Source organism: Colossoma macropomum, unplaced genomic scaffold (assembly GCF_904425465.1).
Source record: "Colossoma macropomum unplaced genomic scaffold, Colossoma_macropomum, whole genome shotgun sequence".
Classification (NCBI taxonomy): domain Eukaryota; kingdom Metazoa; phylum Chordata; class Actinopteri; order Characiformes; family Serrasalmidae; genus Colossoma; species Colossoma macropomum.
This window is the reverse complement of record NW_023494790.1, coordinates 35226036-35246500: the sequence shown is the minus strand read 5'-3', so window position 1 is coordinate 35246500 and position 20465 is coordinate 35226036. Positions and strand designations below refer to the sequence as shown.

The following is a 20465-nucleotide window of genomic DNA, read 5'->3' as shown; positions in this document are numbered from 1 at the left end:
AACAAGAATTAATTTATAAAAACACATCTAAAAAGAAAAGTGTTATGATTAATAAGTTGGAGATCGGCCTGTAGTTAGATAAAACAGAAGGGTCAAGATCGCAGTGGTTTCACTATAGCCATTTAAAAAAGTGATGGTACCACACCTGTTGTTAGAGATCTATTAACAATACCAGTAACAGCAGAGCTAACTGCTTGAAAACAAACTTTCAATAATGATGTTGGAAGAAGATCTAGGGTGGAAGTAGAGGACTTCAGTTTAGACACAATTTCAGATGTTACAGACTGATTAACCTCAATAAATCTTCAACCATTACGGAAACAAAATCCAATGAAGAGGGACGTTGATTAGTATTATTAATCATGTTCTGCCTCTTGTTATGCACCTTTGCTTGAAAAAAATCAAGAAAACAACAACAAACATCAACCGAGGGAGCCAAGCTGGGTTCTTTAGAATTGAGCAGATGGCTAATTGTCGAAAATAAATGTCCAGGATTGTTACAGTTTCTCTAAAATAGATCACAGTAATATCTGGACCAAGCACTTCTTAATGCTAGAGAGTATTTGGCTGGTGTTCTCTATAGGCCAATTGGTGGACTCCTAGAGAAGTTCTCCTCCATTTGCGTCCAAGTTTGCGACCACCTGCTTTAAGAGCCCTAAGCTGAGGAGTACACCCTGGGGAGGAGTGAGAGAAAGACACAGTGCGAACTTTCTCAGGAGTAAATATTACTCAAAACTCGATTGTATAATTCAGCAGAGTCATCAAGTGTAGAAGCACTAGAGGCGACAGAGAGGGCAGTAGGTAAGGTGGGTAAAAGATAATTCATATCAATATTTCGAGAGTTACGGAAAGTTATGATAAGGCTGTTCTTTTGAGAAACTGAGTGTACAGTAACATCAAGGCAGAACATAAAATGATCAGAAACAGTGAAATCTAAAACCTGTATAGTCAAACCAGCACCATCACTTGTAATCACACGATCTAGCGTATGGTCATGCTTGTGTGTAGGATTGTTAACATGCTGTACAAGTGGAAGACAGTTAACGCGTTTAGGAAAGTCTACAGCAACTTAACCTTTGGGGGGATCAACATGTATGTTAAAATCTCCAAAAATAAAAATGTCTGTTAATGAAGGGCATAATGTAAAAAGCAAATCTGAAAATTCCTGAACAAATAAAGAATTAACTTTAGGTGGACGGTAGATTATTAAATAGTCAGTGTGTGAGGATAGCTGCACTGTAGGGTTAGGCCAGGGGTCGGCAACATGCTGCTCCAGAGCTGCATGCGGCTCTTTTACTGCCCTGTTGTGGCTCCACAGCTGAATCAGATTTGTAGGTAAAAATAAAATAATCCTCCTTTACAGTAAAATAAAGCTCTGCTGATCGTTCAACACAGTTTAACAATAAATGGTCTTAAACTCTGGAGTTAATGTAGAACTGCTGATTCACCCTTTAACCCTGAAGGTTGGTGTGCAGACTGCAGGTCACCATAGCAACGCAGACAACAGTCTCGCCTCGCTAGTAGCTAGCGAAAAGGCAAAGAGAAAGATTTAAGACGAACATTGATAATTTGGAGACGAATGGACTTATTTGCATTTATAATCACTCCAGCTGGTTTCCTGATACGTTTAATCTGCAATGAGAAACTGACACACTAAAAAGTCGCTTCTCGTTCACCAGTTTCTTGTTTGAATTGTCCCGTTCCACCTTAAATGGGGGAGCTAGCGCCTCAGGCACCATTTAAGGTGGAAAGGGAAAATTCGAACAAGAAGCTGGCGAATGAGAAGCGACTTCAGCCTTGTAAAAAAATCAAAAGTTGAGAGACATTTTACAGGAAACTGTTCTACTTTTGAGGAAAGGTTTCCTGCCGGAGATGCGAGAAAAGCAGCTATAGTTGAGCTAAAGGTTAAAGCAGAGTAAAGTAAGTCTGTGTTTTCATTTATATTTTTTAGCCTATACTAGCACGTTAGCACATACTGAGAGGCCAAGGTGGTAAAATGGACATAAATGTTGTGGCTCCCAAGCTGGTTTGATTTTTATTGAAGGACAAAATGGCTCTTCTTAACTTTTGGGTTGCGACCCCTGGGCAAGGCATTCAAAAGAAGTCCACCGCCTCTTCCCGATTGAGGTGCTCTTTAATAATACGTAGCCTTGGGGAGTCAGTTCATTCATCACCAGATGGCAATACAGTTAGCAATACAGTGTAGGTTCATTTATCAATAAATGTTGACACATTTTTTATTTTTTCCATTTCCAGCAGAAACTAAGCATTCCTGATGAGGCACCACCAGCGTACGCACAGCTGGAGATCCCGGCAGGTTCAGCGGAGCATTTCGGGTTGTCCTCACCTTCAGAACCAGAACAAACCTTCCATTACGAAGATTAACCAACAGCAGAATCTTCCAGTGAAGAGCCATAACGAACACAAAAGCCTGCAAAAGTCTGAGTTCACAGGCATTTTATAGTTTTGTACTACGTTGAAGGAACACTGTGTGATGTAGATGTAAAAAGTTTACAGTTACTCTTCAAATCCTGATTCAAATGTGCCTCTGTATAGTCCTTGGATTGTGTCTTGTCTTTGTTTATGTATTTGATGCAAATGCACTTTACAACTTTGTATTATTTCTGTGTTGAAAATAAAAGGGTAATGTCACGAACGGGCAGGCTCCGACTGAAGGTTGGAGAAAGGCCCGATGCGACTTTATCAGCGATGATGAGGAAACCTTGCCTTGGTAATTTATTACAAAGATTGTGCATTGATCATTTACCAAAGTTACGTGCCGTAACCTCTGAGTAAGTTCAGTTTATTGCCTGTTATAAAGATTCACTGTGGTTGAAAACAGTACAGCTATAGATGAACTGAACTGAACTGAACCTACAGATTTACTCTTATCAGTTACAGGAATCTGCTCATGTACTGGAAACGGCCATAAAAACATATGGAACTGTGACAACCTTAAGGAGCCAAATTAATTACAAATGCAAAAATGTAAAAATACAAATGTGAAATTATGACGTACTAAATAATGCCAAATAGTATGACAAAATAATGACATTTTCTTAATTTGGCATAATATTTGATTTAATTGATTTAATGACAGAATTTTGACAATGAATTCTTTTCACAAAAATAATGAATTGATGATTTCCCTAAATTTTGGACTATGTCAAAACAAGGACTTGCTTTCTAGACATTGTGACATACTATGCCAAAAATATGGATAAATTATTTACAGTTGGTAACTTAGTGATAAAACTTTAACAGACGTTAATAATTAATAATTAATAATTCATCGATTTGCTAGAAATGCGGAAATACTACATAAAACCCAAATATTGCAAAATTTAAAAACAGACAGAATAATTTCAAATCTGACGTAAAAGTACATACATTCTTAAGCAAAAGTTTGAACTTCCCTGGTCAAGCTCCGTGTTAATCTGATTTTCTAAGTGAAAATAAGAAAATAACACGTATTCTACTGGGAACGTAAATATGAAATTTTCCTGCACTGTTTATATTTAATTGCTCAGTTTTACATATTGAAAACTAAAACATAAGAGAGATAAATGTGCCATAATGTTTTTACAGGCCACATTTTTTGGCGTGCCCAAACTTTTGCATGCAGCTGTTTAGATGAACAGTCTTCAACAGTTTCAACAAAACTATCAATTTATTAATATTTTAAAAGGTACCTAAAGTTGAAACAAAAAAGCAAATGATTCATCAGTTATTAACTGATGCAAACAAATTCTCAGCTGTGCTCCAATTTAGATTTTGTTTTTTGTTTGTTTTTGTTTTTTTGTTTGCTTGTTTTTACAGTTTGTCCCGTTTATGTTCTAAACTGTATGTTCAACACTGAGTTTAACTGCTTACAGAATTTTACAATATTTAAGTTTGCTAGACTAAGACTAAAGTCACCCACTAAATTATAAATCTTTATTAAGTTTAGGAAATTTGCATAAATGACATTGTTTTGCCATAAACCTCTTACAGAGAAACCAAAAACATTTAGAGTTGAACCTCAGAGCCCAGGAAGACTGGCTGGTAGCTTCATGAAATCTAGCCAGAAATGTACTAATGATGAAATTGGAGTTTGGGATATTTTGTCACCGTTAATCAAATTTAATTGGTGAAACATCAACCAGACTCTAGTTGTTTAAGTTAAACACTGTCGTGATTGTCAGTTGTCAAATGTTACACTTTGTGAACCCAAATAAATGTTAGAAATCTTAACTAAAGCGTTAACTAAACGCTTTTTGTCATCATGCTGTAAGTTATATTTAGATGCATTTTACATGTTATTTCAACCATAACAGTCTTTTGCATTCCTGTTTCAATCAACCTGTAATAAAGCTCAGCAACCTGCCAGGAGAGCACAGGGGGGGACTGAGGGCCGGAGTTCAGCAGTGTGGTGAACTCTCTTATCTAACACACCTACTAAACCTGGCAATTAACAGATGAGCTGAATCAGGTGTGACTGAGCCAGAAAATCTAACTGTGCTGGAATCCGGCCCTCCAGAACCAGAATTCCCCACCCCTGCATAAGAGCAACCACCCACTAAAATCTCAGAAATGAACAATCTTTGTCAGATTAGAGGTGAAGATATGTCTGTCATTATAGATCTCTGAGTTACTTCTAAATATTGGTGCTTTATTTGTGAGGCTTTTGCCAAAACTAATAAATCAGCACCTCATACTGGCCACGTTTATCAGTTGAATGATGTACAGCGGTCAGTCCCCACTGTAAATATAATGGCGTCAAACACTTGCATTTGAAGAAATTCTTATGGAAGCTGATTTCTGTCAGACAGAGAAGAAAACAGTGTTTGTTTTTCTGTTTCTGGCAGCAGTGTGTCAAAAAATTTGACTTGAAAGAATGACATTTTCTTAAAGTTTTGATATTTGACATAGTATGTCACTATAATTTTATTTGAAATAAAAATAAGTAAGCAATTATTTTGGGAAAATAAGTAATTATTTTGAGATAACAAGTCAGAATTCTGAGAAAATATCCATTATTTTGACATAGTAAGTCAAAACATGAAGAAAATTCACTCATCAGTTATATCTTGAAAATAATAATTATTTCAACATATTAAGTCAAAATTATAATGAAAATGTCACAGTACATAATTTTGAGAAAATAACATTGTTTCAAAATAGAAAGTAAATAAGTGAAGAAAAATTATTTTGGAATAATATGTCACAGTTACTAATGTTCTCAAAAATATTTCAACATACTAAGTCAAAAATTCAAGAAAATTCATTCATTCATTCATTCATTCATTTATTATTTCTTGAAAATGTCATTATTTTAAAATACTAAGTCAAAATTAATTCTTAAGTAATTATTTTCAAAATATTAAGTCAAAAGAAAATTTCATTATTTTGGTACAGTATGCCAATATTATTTTACTATTTCACAATTATTAATTAAAACTACTTATTACTAAGTCAGAAATTCAAGAAAATTAATTCATTCATTCATTTATTCAACAAAAACAAAGTCAAAATTTTGAAAATGTCATTATTTTGGAGATATTACGTCAAAATTTCGACACAACGCTGCCATAAACAAAGAAAGAGGGAAAAAAAAACATAGATGCAATTTTTTCTCTACCTGTCAGGAATGAGCTTCTACAGATTCAGTACATCACCTAGAGGTCATGGTGATTTTACAGCTGATGAAAATAGTGCAGGTCATCATAATTCGAGTTCCATGCTGTAAAAACAACCTTAAAAACCAGATCTAGAACCAGGATGTAATTTACACTTGTATTGGAACTGAATGAGAAAGAAGGACAAGTCCAGAAACAACAGCAGGGAAACAGGAACAACAGCAGATTCTTATATATAAAAAAGCTAATAACTGATCAATAACCTATTTCAGAATATTCAAGTTTATTAGACTCATGACTAGATTGTGACTTTTCTCACTCACCAAAATACAACCAAATGAAACCGAAGTAATCCGGAAAGCGTATTCTTTTCTGTGGTTCCCTTTGGCTTAGGTATCAAATTACGAAAAAGTGACGATTGGCTGAACTCGCAAGACACTTATTGCTACCTTGTTTTTCTCTAGTAAATGGAAAGCACGTTTGTACTAAGTACCGTTTGTTGTCAGTGTTAGATAATCTCTAGTTATTTACAGTCGACATGAAATAAATCTAAATCACAACATGTACAGGAGTATTTCCCAACAGGGACACGTCGTTTTCTCCTATTCCATCTTCATTATCTCAAAACTACAAACAATTTTTTTCGCTAAAATTAAAGCCACAAGTGCTAAAACAGTATTTTCAGATCACAGCATCTGTACAAATATACAGTGTTGACGACCAACATGTACAGTATTGTTCAGTCCCGAATATCTACCACACCTTCAAACGGACGCACGAGTATATCTGATTTGTTCTTTTCTGTACAGAGTAATAAATATTCTTTATAGTACCGTTTCAGCAGTCTTTGTGCAACAACCTATGTGAGGTAAATTGCTTGGCTCGCACGCACTGCACTGCTTGCTGTCGAGGCCAGATGTTCATACAGGAGAACACAGAGGGCCTCAGCGATGACCTGTCCTACTACCAAACATCTGAAAGTATTTCTAGTAGCTAGAATTCTCTTGTTTGCTGTTTATTAAAACCAACCATAATCATGTCACTCACTCACATGAAGGATCCCTTCAAGGCCTTCAGTCTGCTGAAAGTCTCTGATCTTTCCTGTCTCACCTGAACCTGACTCAGAAAACCCAGCTCACAGGCACCCACTGCTGATCTGTGCTCAGTCTCTCTAGCGCCACCTTCAGGCTGCGATATGCTCCGTCCAGGTTATCGTTAACGATAGTGAGGTCGAAATAGTGACCGTAGGCCCTCTGGATCCTTTCGCTCTCGTCCACCGTCCGCTTAAGCTCCGAGTCCTGCAAAGAATGTGAGAGAGACAGAATAAAAGATTCTCTATTTATATATATATATATATATATGTATGTATATCTCAACGGTCATTGTCCACTTTATCAGCTACACTGACCATATAGGAGCACTTTGTAGTTCTACAGTTACAGACTGTAGTCCATCTGTTTCTCTGCGTACTTTGTTAGCCTGTTCTTCAGTGGTCAGGACCCCAACAGGACCACCACAGAGCAGGCACTATTTGGGTGGTGGATCATTCTCAGCACTGCGGTAACACTGACGTGGTGGTGGTGTGTTAGTGTGTGTTGTGCTGGTACGAGCAGATCAGACACAGCAGTGCTGCTGGAGTTTTTAAACACTGTGTCCACTCACTGTCCACTCTATTAGACACTCCTACCTTGTTGTAAAGTCAGAGACAACAGCTCACCTGTTGCTGCACAGTTTGTGTTGGTCATCCTCTAGTCCTCAGTGGTCATCAGTTGGTCATCAGTGGTCACAGGACGCTGCTGGCTGGGTGGTTTTGGTTCTCAGTCTAGCAGCAACACTGAGGTGTTTAAAACTCCAGCAGCACTGCTGTGTCTGATCCACTCAGACCAGCGCAACACACACTAACACACCACCACCACATCAGTGTTAGTGCAGTGCTGAGAATGATCCACCACCCAAATAGTACCTGCTCTGTGGTGGTCCTTTGGGGGTCCTGACTATTGAAGAACAGGGTAGCAAAGTATGCAGAGAAACAGATGGACTACAGTCTGTAACTGCAGAACTACAAAGTGCACCTATATAGTAAGTGGAGCTGATAAAATGGACAATGAGTGTAGAAACCGGGAGCTGTTTAATATGAAGTGGCCCGTCGGTGTGTATATATAGATGACTAACACACACTGCACAAGCTACAGGTTTCTAATAATGAACCTTCAATACAGTCCTTTTATAACCTGTGGTCAAAACGAGACTGACAGACTAGGAGACAAACACTAGGAGACCAAACTTACTGTGAGTTGTTTGGTGATGACACCAGCCTCAATAGCAGATCTGTTCATGTCCTTCAGAACCTCAAAGTCAGGAGCTTCGATGAACACAACGTATGGGAGAAACTCTGACGTCCTGAGGACTTTGAGAGCCTGTACAACCACAGCAATTACACATTCAGTTAAGGCTAGGTTTAGTCCTACTCAAAAAGCTCTTTCACAGATGACAATGTAGAATCACTATTAGAAACTATATAGCTGCATTCTAGAAAACTTTCTCTGTAATGAGATGGTTAAGATGTAAACAAAGTCACTCAGAGTGGTTTGGTGTGAAATGCTCAGTTCTAGAGAAACTCACAGAATTGTTCACAGTGGTGGTGATAGGAACCAGACGTCCACCTCTAAAAGCTCCCTCACAGAAAGTTACTACATGAAATGGTTATGAATTCACTGCCTGATGATTCAGACATTGTTTTATGTGTATGAAGTTTTGGCCTAAAACATTTTTGTAGTGCATTCTTTGTGGAGGGATATATGCAGGGTGTTGTAAGGCAAAATAGTCCCGAAAGAAAACGTACTTTTCAGATTTTTCACTATTTTACCATCATCAACATTCTATATAAAAGCTCAGAAGACGTGAAGGTTTATTAGTGGTTTTGGATAGTAAATAAAATGGCTATATCTGTGTTGTAGTCATGGTGACCCCTGGTTCCATTCACCACTACTGTAAAGAAATCTGAGTCTCTACAATCAACCATTTCAACCACTGCATTTTGCAGAAATGTTGAAGAATCAGTGGAATTCCCTTTTCACAACCCAATGTGCTTTGAGGCAACTGTGTGATGACTTAAGCAAGCAGTTTGCATGCTAACTCATGGGGTATAAGCTTCCATTACTTCTGAGCTACATAAACCTCATAGCTACAGTGTAGAATTAAGGTGTGAATTAAAATTAATTGTGTGAATTCGATTTTGGGCCACATTATCACTTTCAAGTTTCCATTCAGAGATTCTGTCCAACAGGTGGTGCTATTGAGCTGCAATTCAGAGTCACTGGGCTTGTTCGTGATGAACAGCACCTCGCCTTAGCGGTCAGAGAGAGGCTGGTAGCAGTTGGGGGAGGAGCTGAAAAGAGAGCCGTCAAGCCAGATAGTTTTACTGGCAGACCCCACGTGAGGCAGCAGATCTCAAGGCGATCGTTCTGCGCAGCATTAAGTCGAACAACCCTAATGAGTCTCACACAATTCTGGGATAAGAAAGAGGCCAATTTCTGCCCAATCAACATGAAGTGAGGGTTCAGGACGGCACCTGTGGGTTGACATCCAGGATGCAGATTTTTCCCGAGTCCACCACCTCGTGGATGGAGTTGATCTTGGTGCCGTACAGATTGCCGTCGTACTCCCCATGCTCCAGGAAACGGCCGTTTTTAATGTCCGCCTCCATTTCACTCCGAGACATGAAGAGATACATCTGCCCCTCCTTCTCGTCCACTTTAGGCTTACGAGACGTGTCTGTGGACACAGCAAGAGAAGAAACCGTCACTGCTTTAAGAGCTAAAAACCCAAGACTTTGCTTTGAAGATGTGTATTTTTTGTGGGTGGGCACTCACAGGGTGTGGTGGTTCCATAGCGGTGTGGTTCTGACACCAGCAGTTTGTTCTTCAGGCTGCGCCGGCCCACTCCCTGAGCTCCGATCAGCACCAGAGTCTTCCTCCTGAACGGAGGAACCTTCGCCACCTCCTCATAGATCCGCAGCTCATGCCTGTCGAACTCTGAGCAAACAAACATACCTCGCTCTCGCTATAATGCACATTTACTTTTGTTGTGAAAAATAAATAAATCACAATTTGCCATAGATGAAAAATGAAAAACGGCAACTGTATTTTCATTGTATAAACCCAGAACCTGAACTGACATCCAGTGAGAGCAACAGCGGCTGCATGTTCCAACCAATGCGAGTATATATCACATACATCATATATACAATCAATAGTTCAACTGCTCTGTGACTGAAGCCTCTCGCTCTCTGTGGATTCTTACTGCAGTGGAGGATCTTGAGGGGAACTGGAGCTCCACCTAGCTGTAGCTTTTGTTAGTTTGCAGCTTGTTGATGTATCCATAGTTCTGATTAGCTCCCAAAAACTGTCTACATGAAACTGGTAGGCATAGCCATCTGAAGTCATGTCATTATTTGACACTGCTGTTGCTCCACGTGGTGAACGGAAATGTTCCAAAGCTGCAGGGTATATTTTTTTCGTACCTTGCCGTATCATCATGCAAGCTAACACTGCAGCTGACATCATAAGACTGGAAACCTCACCAAAATAAACCATGCAAACCAGTAAGCTTGTCAAATGTGGTAGTGAAGTTGCTTTGGTAGTAACACAGTTTAAGTAGCTGGTTTTGTTATAGAATAGTGTTTAACTGGAATGTGCATTCTGACTCATTTTGATATTTATGAATCCACAAATCCACAAGTTAATGAACGGATATCTGGTTTAGACCAGGGTGATGCAATCATCGATTACGGACAAGTAACCCAATGACAACGCTTAAAAGGCGATCGTTGCCTTGTTGGGAAACTGGTCGAGAAGTAGAGAGGACTACTTCACCGTTAAACAGCTTGTAAATATATTAGGAAATTGAGGTTCGTGTTCCTTTAACAAGTGTGCAAGCATGTGCCCCAGTAGGCTTAGCTTGAGTTCACAGAACCGAAAAAAATGTTAACGTGCAACTTCAACTAGCTTCAGTGTGACTTGGCAAAACAACCAAACTAAAGTGACTGGATATATCACCCTAGAGCAGCTAGCTCCAGCCCTCAAACCCTAAAAAGTAGGGCAAGTTCCTCTGATCCGCACATCCTGCCGGGAAACGGGATTAGAAAAGTGTTTTGGTGGTTTAGATGAAAATTACCAAAATTGTAAAAGTATAAGACAACATTTCTTCCAAAAGCATCTATAGTAATTCTAGAGTGAATCCGTTATAACAACGGAAAACTCCTCGATTTTTAGGTAAATCACAAGGGTCGGTTTTGGAAGTCACTCGTTTAGAGGTTGCAGTTTGAAGTTCCTCCAGCAGGGAGCACTGTTAGCATGGAAGTCGCCATCAGTCTGCACTAAAAGGATCTCATGAGCACAGATTTGAAGTAACATCTATTAAAACAAAAGGTGATGTGATTTTTTTCAAAAGGTGTTGGGTTACTCAGTATTATACTGTTCAATATGCAATTAAAAAAAAAGATTTTCATAAAAACAAGTAAAACAAACACATAAACTGAAAACAGAAAGTTAGAAAGTAGGTAAAAGCTGCAGTGAACCATGTCTGTTGGGGTATCGATAATTGGGATTTTTAATGAGAAAATATAATATCGCCCAGACTTCAGTTAACAGCAAATAACTGAAAAATAACTGAGGCTGCCTCTTCAGATGAGCTACAACTACAGCTAGCCGGTTGCACTGGGTGCTGATGAGGGCAGGTCATCAAAAAGTATTTTCTCCTCAGTGGACAATGTGTGAATATGTTAGTTTGTCCGAGAAATATGCACAGGAGAGTTTGCTGCTTGTAGCATGGGTGTAGAAATGAATGCTTCTGGCTACTAAACACCTCTATAAATCAAAGAATCTTGTGACATTCAGTACACAGAACAAAATGTATCAGGGTTTCTAACATTTGTCTTTGTCATAGCAGCAATTTTCAAAAACGACATTCATTTTTCCCATAGAGAAAACCTACTTAGACCCGGAGTTCCTAATACAGACCCGACACAGACTACAGAATGATGCATGACTTCAGAGGTCTATTAGTGGTCACTGGTCAGTATCCTTCCTTGTAGTCACATGGTGGAAGACACAAAACAACATGGTTTCGCGGTGCTAGCAGCACCGGCCAGCTCTCAAACACAGACAGCACAAACAGCAGCTTGAACTCAACGACACCGGAGAAGACACTGGAGGACAGGAAGACAAGGAGCGAGGACAGCCAGGCAGCACACAAGAGTTACCTGCGTTTTTGGTGGTCAGGTACATCATTTTCTTCTTCTTCTTCCCCCCCATGCCTGCACACAGAGGTCCTGCAGACATCAGCACAGACTCAGGTAATATAGACAATAATGATAATAATAGTGGTTAAAATAGTAACACATATTATTATTCTACTGGCCACTTTATTAGAAACCCATACTTTATGACTTGTAGCCCACTGGTTGATCATAATTTGTGTTAGCCGTCCTCCAGCACGTCACCATTCGTCAGTTTCTGACCACAGAGCTGCTCTTGGCTGGATATTTTTGGGTTGACCTAGCAGTGACACTGACCGCTACCATCCGCTGTGCTGTGACTGTGACTGTCCTGCTGAAAAGACCAGCGTGAACTCCATGCTAAGCTAAGATGGCTTATTTATGCTGGTCTAATGCAGATCTGGTGATGCTGGTTGACCAGATAGCAGCTCTGTGGTCAGAAACGGACCAATGAACGTAGTAGAAAGAGGTTGATAACGTGCAGCAACGATGAGTTAAAATCTTTAAATGAACACCTACACTCTTAAAAAAATGGTTCTTCAAGGGTTCTATAGCCAAGAAAATGTATTTAACTCTACATAGAACCATTTCGTGCTTGAAGCGTTCTTTGCATGGTGAAATGGTTCTTCAGACTGATGGAGAATGTGTTGTAATATGGTTCTATATAGAACCTTTTTGAAAATGGTTCTATATAGCATCAAAAAGGGTTCTGCCGTTGTTACAAGCTTAACATCGTAACAGTAACAGAACCCTTTTTGGTGCTAGACTGAACCACATACAACACATTCTCCATCAATCAGAAGAACCATTTCACCATGCAAAGCATGAAGTGGTTCTATATGAAACTCATGGTCCTAAACAGAACCATCTTCTATACTAAAGAACCCTTGAAGAACCATCTTTTTTAAGGTTGTATATAACGTACCTCTACGGTAGTGAGTGGAGGGACAGAAGTCTTTAATACATTAACATCAACTTGAGCTTGCGCACGTGCCAGTAGAGGGCGATGTTAGCTTTTCCTCAATTGAAATGACATCATGACAAACGCACAGCCGTCTTAATGAGCATTCGCTTCATAAAGCAGCCGCCCCACAAAACAGAGCAGCGTTAGTTTCACAAAGCTTTGAGGTTGAGAGGAGCGAATGTTCGATGTGTTATTTTTTATTGTGCAGCATCAAGAAGGAGACGAGTCACACCAGGATCAGCATTAGCATGAGGCAAAAGTTGCAGTTGTGTTGATCTGACAGTCAGTCGAAGGATTAATGAGCTCGGCGAGGCCTCTTTCAGCACTGTGCTCATGTTTTTTTCTCACTGCATTCACCTTTACCCTGTTCTTCAGTGGTCAGGACCCCCATGGACCCTCACAGAGCAGGTACTATTTGGGTGGTGGATCATTCTCAGCACTGCAGTAACACTGACATGGTGGTGGTGTGTTAGTGTGTGTTGCGCTGGTCTGAGTGGATCAGACACAGCAGTGCTGCTGAAGTTTTTAAACACTGTGTCCACTCACTGTCCACTCTATTAGACACTCCTACCTTGTCAGTCCACCTTGTAGATGTAAAGTCAGAGACGATAGCTCATCTGCTGCTGCACAGTTTGTGTTGGTCATCCTCTAGTCCTTCATCAGTGGTCACAGGACGCTGCCCACAGGACGCTGTTGGCTGGATATTTTTGGTTGGTGGACTATTCTCAGTCCAGCAGTGACACTGAGGTGTTTAAAAACTCCAGCAGCACTGCTGTGTCTGATCCACTCATACCAGCGCAACACACACTAACACACCCCCACCACATCAGTGTCACTGCAGTGCTGAGAATGATCCACCACCCAAATAGTACCTGCTCTGTGAGGGTCCATGGGGGTCCTGACCACTGAAGAACAGGGTAAAAGGGGGCTAACAAAGTATGCAGAGAAACAGATGGACTACAGTCTGTAACTGTAGAACTACAAAGTGCTCCTATATAGTAAGTGGAGCTGATAAAATGGACAATGAGCGTAGAAACAAGGAGGTGGTCATAATGTTGTGCCTGATCGGTGTACAGCACCAATTAGCATGTTGCTAACTGCATGCCTAAAACCACTAAGAGGGCGCACATAACTTAAGCTAACACCAAGCTAACACTGATTAACCCCATCAAACATAGATATGCAGCTATTACTTATAATAATCATATGATTATAGTGATTTGTATGCTTTTAGCTGTATTTAAAGTAATTATAGATGCCTGGATATGTAATCACGGGCAATAATGCATAATCTGGATCTATTTGGCACGGATCAACACCGCCAATCAAACTGACTTTTTCTAGATATCTTGATTTGGAAGCCATAGCCAGCACTGAGTGCACATGCACACCAATAATATGACCATTATCAGATTTCAGCAGTTATCTGCTTATTCAAGTTGTCATGTAACCAGCACACTCCAGTTTCCCAGATCAGACTAAGGCTATTATCAGATTTCTAGAAATCCAATAAGGAGAGCTGGATTTTAGCTCAGTAATGGAGTACCAGGGGTGTAGCTAGAGCTGTTAGCATGGGAAAGGCCCAGAGATTTTACTGGGGTGGCACACTGCTCGGAACAAAAGCTAAATAAAATATGGTTACTTTATTAAAATGACATAAAAAGTGATGTTTTTATTCTGTGCATAACTAAATCTGTCGATAACTTCCATTTGAATAAAACAGTACATCAATACAACTATTGCTGAAAGTGAACTGAAAGACAAAGCTGTGTTGATGTAAAATATTGTATTCATTTATGAGTAAATAGTGTATTTGAATCAAGTAAATTAAATTAAATCAGAACATGAAAAAAACATCTCATCTCATACAGACAGACTCTAGAAGTTATTAATTTAGGCTTTTCTTGCTAGGGAAGCTAACAAGGTAGCACTGTCTAAGGTAACCTTTAAGACATGCACATATTCAGCTGTAAAAAGAATACAGATAGTACCCCATAACGGGGGTGGTCATGCTTAATTCTCGGGTGGCACTGGCCACCCCACCGGCTACGCCTTCGATGTATACCATTACTCTGATTTCTTTCGTTTTCCTCAGTCTGCTCATGTGCGAAAACAGACCACTGTCTCCGAAACGGCACACAGCGTTTAACACAGCACCCGCGAGACGTCAACAAACCGCTTTTGGGGTGATGCTAAAAAGTAACCACATACAAGAAATTTAAATATTAAAGAATTTATTTAAACGTAATATTCTGGATGACGTATATTCATTTTCTGGTAAAGTAAAAGTGAAGGTGTGACGTTTGATGTTTACGTCAAGTTTACGTCACGTTTCATTCTCTGAGGTTATTGGCTGGTCGCCAAAAACTCGATTACTGAGTAGACCAGGAGTTTTCCCATTATCTGGTTACCCAAGTGCATGTAAACACGCTGAAAATCTTATTATCAGATCATTAAGTGCATGGAAACACACTAATTGACTGCTAAAACACATTATGCTAATGAAATGTGCTACAGGACGGCTCTTCCCAGGTTATGCGGAAACGTCAATTGAATACTGTCTAAACAGAAAAACACGTCTGCGAAATGCGAAAAAAAATTTTGAGAAGGAGAAGAATGTATTATACTGACAATCAATATCTATCAGTACTTCTCTGTTTTTCTACAGCAAGCAGGATTTTAGACAGTAGCATTACTGCTAATGAGTGCTGATTGGTTGGTGAGATGATCAGCTGTTTGGCTGAGTGAAGTTGTTTGCGCTCAGTGACGTCATGAATGCACTGTTCTTTGTTCGAAAAGAGGACCGCAGTGTTGACAAATGTGTTGAGTGCCTTTGTCTGTTGACAATATTTGACCGTTTTTACATTTCATTTTGCGAAAAAAGCTCCCCATTGTGGACCGTCTCAAGAGTGCCCTCTAGTGTCCGACCACTCAGAAGTGGCCCTCGTTCTCATTAGAAATCCTCTGCTTCAGAACACTGTGTGAATGGGGCGTTAGCTTATTATGGCAAATGCAATTATGTTTTGGGCTCCATTATGTGTTTCTATTTAAGATTAACTGACTGTTCATTTTAATAAAACATGCAATTTAATAAGATTCTATTAATTACTAAGCAGAGGTGAGAGAACAAGTCACTAAGCTGTAAGTAACAAGTAAAAGTCTCATGTCTTGACATTCGAGTCCTGAGTCAAGTCAAAACAGTCGAGTCTCAATTCAAGTTCAACACTGGACACCAAAAATGATGGTAACAGTAGAACAGCCTTGTAATGACAGCATGTTAGGAGTGTGTGGCTGTATTTTATTCATTCATTCATTCATTCATTCATTTATTTATTTATTTATTATCCTTCCCAATAAAATACAAAATCCATGGTATGCAGATAACCATGACGGACATAACGAGTAAAGAGTAATGCAACTACACATTAAAAGAATTTTCAAAGTACTACTAAAATTAATTTAGAAAAAATTATATATATTTGAAGATAATTTCTGACGATTTTTGGGAGCATTGGGATTAAAATAAAAACCTGTGTAGCACTAAACTAAAACTAAAAACAGCCGCAAGTTTGAACTGAATTTAGACAACAACAGAAACCAAAACGAACGAGCTGAACAAAGTTTACAGAAAAGACAGCAAAATGAAGGTACGAAGCTGCAGTTGACTTTCTATTTGCCTGCTTCTTATTTGAATTTTCCGTTCCACCTTAAATGGTGGAGCAGTTACATTCCAGCGTCTAACTGCGGCACCGTTTAAGCTGGAACGGAAAATTCAAATAAGAAGCAGGCAAATAGAAAGTCAACCTCAGCCTCGTGCTGAAAGCTACGCTTGTTTTGCCTCCAGAAACAGACAAAATTGTTCAAACAGAGACGCTGTTTCTTTTGTTTAGCTACCATGAGGAAAATGATCGGTGTGCCTGGTAAGTTTCTCCAGTAAGTTTCTGGTTGATGCTCTTGATGCTTCGCTTGTTTCTAGCTTACAGAGGCGAACTTGAACTCTAACGCTTCTCTTGTCTTTCGAAATAAAATAAGCCGAGCATAAACACAGTGACAGACATTTGAGGACGCTGCTGTCCGTTACATTTACGACAGGAAACGAATCCATTCGCATGAGAAGGAGGTGACTGTGTAGAGTCTCGTCTGCGGTCAGATACCTTCCACGTTTCTTCCACTTTGGGTCTCGAGTCTTTCCGAGAGTCATGACACTCAGGTCCAAGTCATTGGTGATCAAGTCAAAGTGGAGTCTCAAGTCATCAGATTCATGACTTGAGCCTGACTTGAGTCCAAGTCATATGACTCGAGTCCACACCTCTATTACTAAGAATGAAAATTCTTGGTCTATTATGTTTGCATTCGTTTGTTGGCGTCTATCAGTGATCGACACCGTTGAGCAGTTCTTTTTGACCGCAAGTGGAGCCGGATCTAGTGGTCAGATGAGAGCAGTGCTGTGCTCGTACCTGCAGTGCTGAGCTCCAGATCTCTCTTCACGAAGGCCTTCCTCTTCTCCTCCAGCAGCTGGCTGGGGATCAGTCCCGCACTGCCGCCCTCCAGATGACACGCCTGCAGCGCAAACAGAGATGCACCAACGTTCAACACCACCCTCGAAAGTTTGTGGACCCAAAACATAACTGGCGATTGTTTTGTTAACCACACGCTGCATATTTCATCAGAAATGGTCTCTTCTTAACTGTAATGACATTTCAGTGTTTAACGGTTAAATGAACCCTTAGCTTATTGACTCCGTAAGGTAAAGCAGGACCAAGTGAGTCAGTGACAGTGTTGACCAATTAACCAATGACAACAAATACGCAAACTGATGGTTTAAAGAGGAGCTAACATCAATAACAGAGGATGCTGCTGTGTGAGGACACTACTGCTAAAGGAGCAACCACACATTACTCTCTGTCACATACGCACAGTGCTGTGCAAAAGTCAGAGAACTTCCAGTCAAAACGGCCATTAACTACACCAGGGGCGATTCTAGGATCAGAGCTTTAGGGGTGCCTGTCACCCAATGAGACCAGCACCCCCCTACCCCCCTACAGACAGCACCAGTGTAGCACCTCAGCTTTTATATCAACACACAGGCCGACCAACGGCACAACAGCTAGCTTCTCTTATTCTAATTCAAACAGTGGACGGTCATTGATTGACAACCTGCAGTATCAGCTTGCACTGGATAGCTAACTCCTACCTATAACAACATAAAGAGTGATCTGTGATTCAGTGCAGCAGAAATGAGGACTGCTGCTAATGATTTTAATGTGTTGGTGCTGAGTGATAAGAAATCCTCGTCTGCGCTGCTTACTGGAGCCACCAGACCACACAGTCATACTGTAACTGGCTCTAACGCATGCGTGTGTGTGTGATCAGTGCAGCTACTGCACAGCTTCGGGGAGAGCGGGTTGGGGAAGGGTAGGAGAGAGAAAGTGGTGGAACTTCCGTTTCTCAGAAAAACAACAAAAAATGACTTTTTACTCTTATTTTTAGGGGTGCTAGGACTCAATTTAGGGGTGCCTGAGCCTAAAAAGGGGCTAGACATGCCTATGAACTACTTCTACTACTACCATTATTATAGCATGTAAAAAAAATTAAAACCTATATTTTACAGGATTTATACCTCAACAACTACATATATCAGATTTTCAGTATTTATTATGTCCACAATTTGCCTTTCCATTCTTTGCAGGAGACTCGCTTTCAGTCTTTGAAAGAAATCTGTGGGGATAATTTTCCACATCTTTAAAGTTCAGTCTTAGAAGTTGGTTTTCTGCTTCTAAACAACTGAAGGACTCTGGGGTGGTCAGTCCATTGTTCAACTTCTTTGTTTGGTGTGTCCGTCTCCTTTTCTCAGTGAGGTTCTTCTTGAACAGCTACACATCCTTTCAGACCCATAGCGCTGAGTGGTCTTCTCACAGTGGAAGGATGGACAGAAACACCTGTGGATGTTTTCAGATCTGAAGCAGCTTGATTTTCTCCTCTCAGTTTTGAAAGACTTACAGCTAATCTCAGAAATATCCCCTGAAAAATGAATACCTTGTTCTTAATGGCCATTTTAACAGGAAATTAAATATAGGAAAGGCAGCACAGAGCTGTACACACATACAGACCTGCCACCAGTTGGGGTCCTCCTGGTTGAAGATCTGCAGGATGTCTCCGCTGCTGAACCGAAGGCCGGCCTCTTTACAGGGGATCAGGTTGTCATGAGCCGGGTCGTAGTCAAAGTGGCACTTCACAAAGGCCTGAGAGAGCACCCACACAAAAACACACAAACAGACTGAGGTCATATTGAACCTGATTAGAATTTTTATACACCACAGAGCACAGACCACCTGAACTTGTTATGTCTCACTGCTCATTTATTCCGTAGTCACCCTTTTGTACCAAGGGGGAGACTATAGAGGGGCCTGGGTGGCCTACGCCACCTCATCACCCCATCTAGCAACCAAGCCCCACAGACTTTTGCAGCTTAGTTTCTGCATATGGACTGTATGGAATATGGAGTGAACGGTATGGTTGGAAACTTTAACAATGTTTACATACACCGGTCAGGCATAACATTATGACCACCTCCTTGTTTCTACGCTCATTGTCCATTTTATCAGCTCCACTTACTATATAGGTGCACTTTGTAGTTCTACAGTTACAGACTGTAGTCCATCTGTTTCTCTGCATACTTTGTTAGCCCCCTTTTACCCTGTTCTTCAGTGGTCAGGACCCCCATGGACCCTCACAGAGCAGGTACTATTTGGGTGGTGGGTCATTCTCAGCACTGCAGTAACACTGATAAGGTGGTGGTGTGTTAGTGTGTGTTGTGTTGGTACGAGTGGATCAGACAGCAGTGCTGCTGGAGTTTTTAAACACTGTGTCCACTCACTGTCCACTCTATTAGACACTCCTACCTTGTCAGTCCACCTTGTAGATGTAAAGTCAGAGATGATAGCTCATCTGCTGCTGCACAGTTTGTGTTGGTCATCCTCTAGTCCTTCATCAGTGGTCACAGGACGCTGCCCACAGGACGCTGCTGGCTGGATATTTTTGGATGGTGGACTATTCTCAGTCCAGCAGCGACACTGAGGTGTCCAGCAGCACTGCTGTGTCTGATCCACTCAGACCAGCGCAACACACACTAACACACCACCACCACGTCAGTGTTACTGCAGTGCTGAGAATGATCCACCACCTAAATAGTACCTGCTCTGTGAGGGTCCATGGGGGTCCTGACCACAAAAGAACAGGGTAAAAGGGGGCTAACAAAGTATGCAGAGAAACAGATGGACTACAGTCTGTAACTGTAGAACTACAAAGTGCACCTATATAGTAAGTGGAGCTGATAAAATGGACATTGAGTGTAGAAATAAGGTGGTGGTCATAATGTTACGCCTGACCGGTGTACTACGTCAAACTCTTTTTTAAATAAAAAAGCAAGACAAATATTTTTCCATGATTTGGGCTCTTTTAATACTTGTGGCCTGGTCCCCTCAACCTGTAACCAGGCCCTCCTAAATGAGACTCTGGCTAAACCACTGGTCGGTACATCACCACATATACACACACTATTAGCTATAAACACACCTTTACACATTCATGTCCACAGATACACTCG

The 20465-nt window shown here is 40.5% G+C and overlaps 1 protein-coding gene across 5 annotated transcripts in view; it reads right to left on the bottom strand.

Annotated features, from left to right (window-relative positions):
- Positions 1-5880: 5880 nt before the first annotated feature.
- Positions 5881-20465, bottom strand: part of mpp2b (membrane protein, palmitoylated 2b (MAGUK p55 subfamily member 2)) — a 73800-nt gene continuing 59215 nt past the window's right edge. For 4 of the 5 annotated variants that reach the window (XM_036573202.1, XM_036573203.1, XM_036573198.1 and 1 more), the window contains 7 exons: positions 18970-19101; positions 17317-17419; positions 11881-11949; positions 9491-9652; positions 9190-9392; positions 7907-8035; positions 5881-6916 (listed from right to left, as the gene is read on the bottom strand). In XM_036573202.1, coding sequence (XP_036429095.1) covers positions 6740-6916; positions 7907-8035; positions 9190-9392; positions 9491-9652; positions 11881-11949; positions 17317-17419; positions 18970-19101 — 975 coding nt within the window. In that variant the 3' untranslated portion in view covers positions 5881-6739. The remainder of the gene's footprint in view (positions 6917-7906; positions 8036-9189; positions 9393-9490; positions 9653-11880; positions 11950-17316; positions 17420-18969; positions 19102-20465) is intronic. The other variant, XM_036573199.1, reaches the window with a different exon arrangement.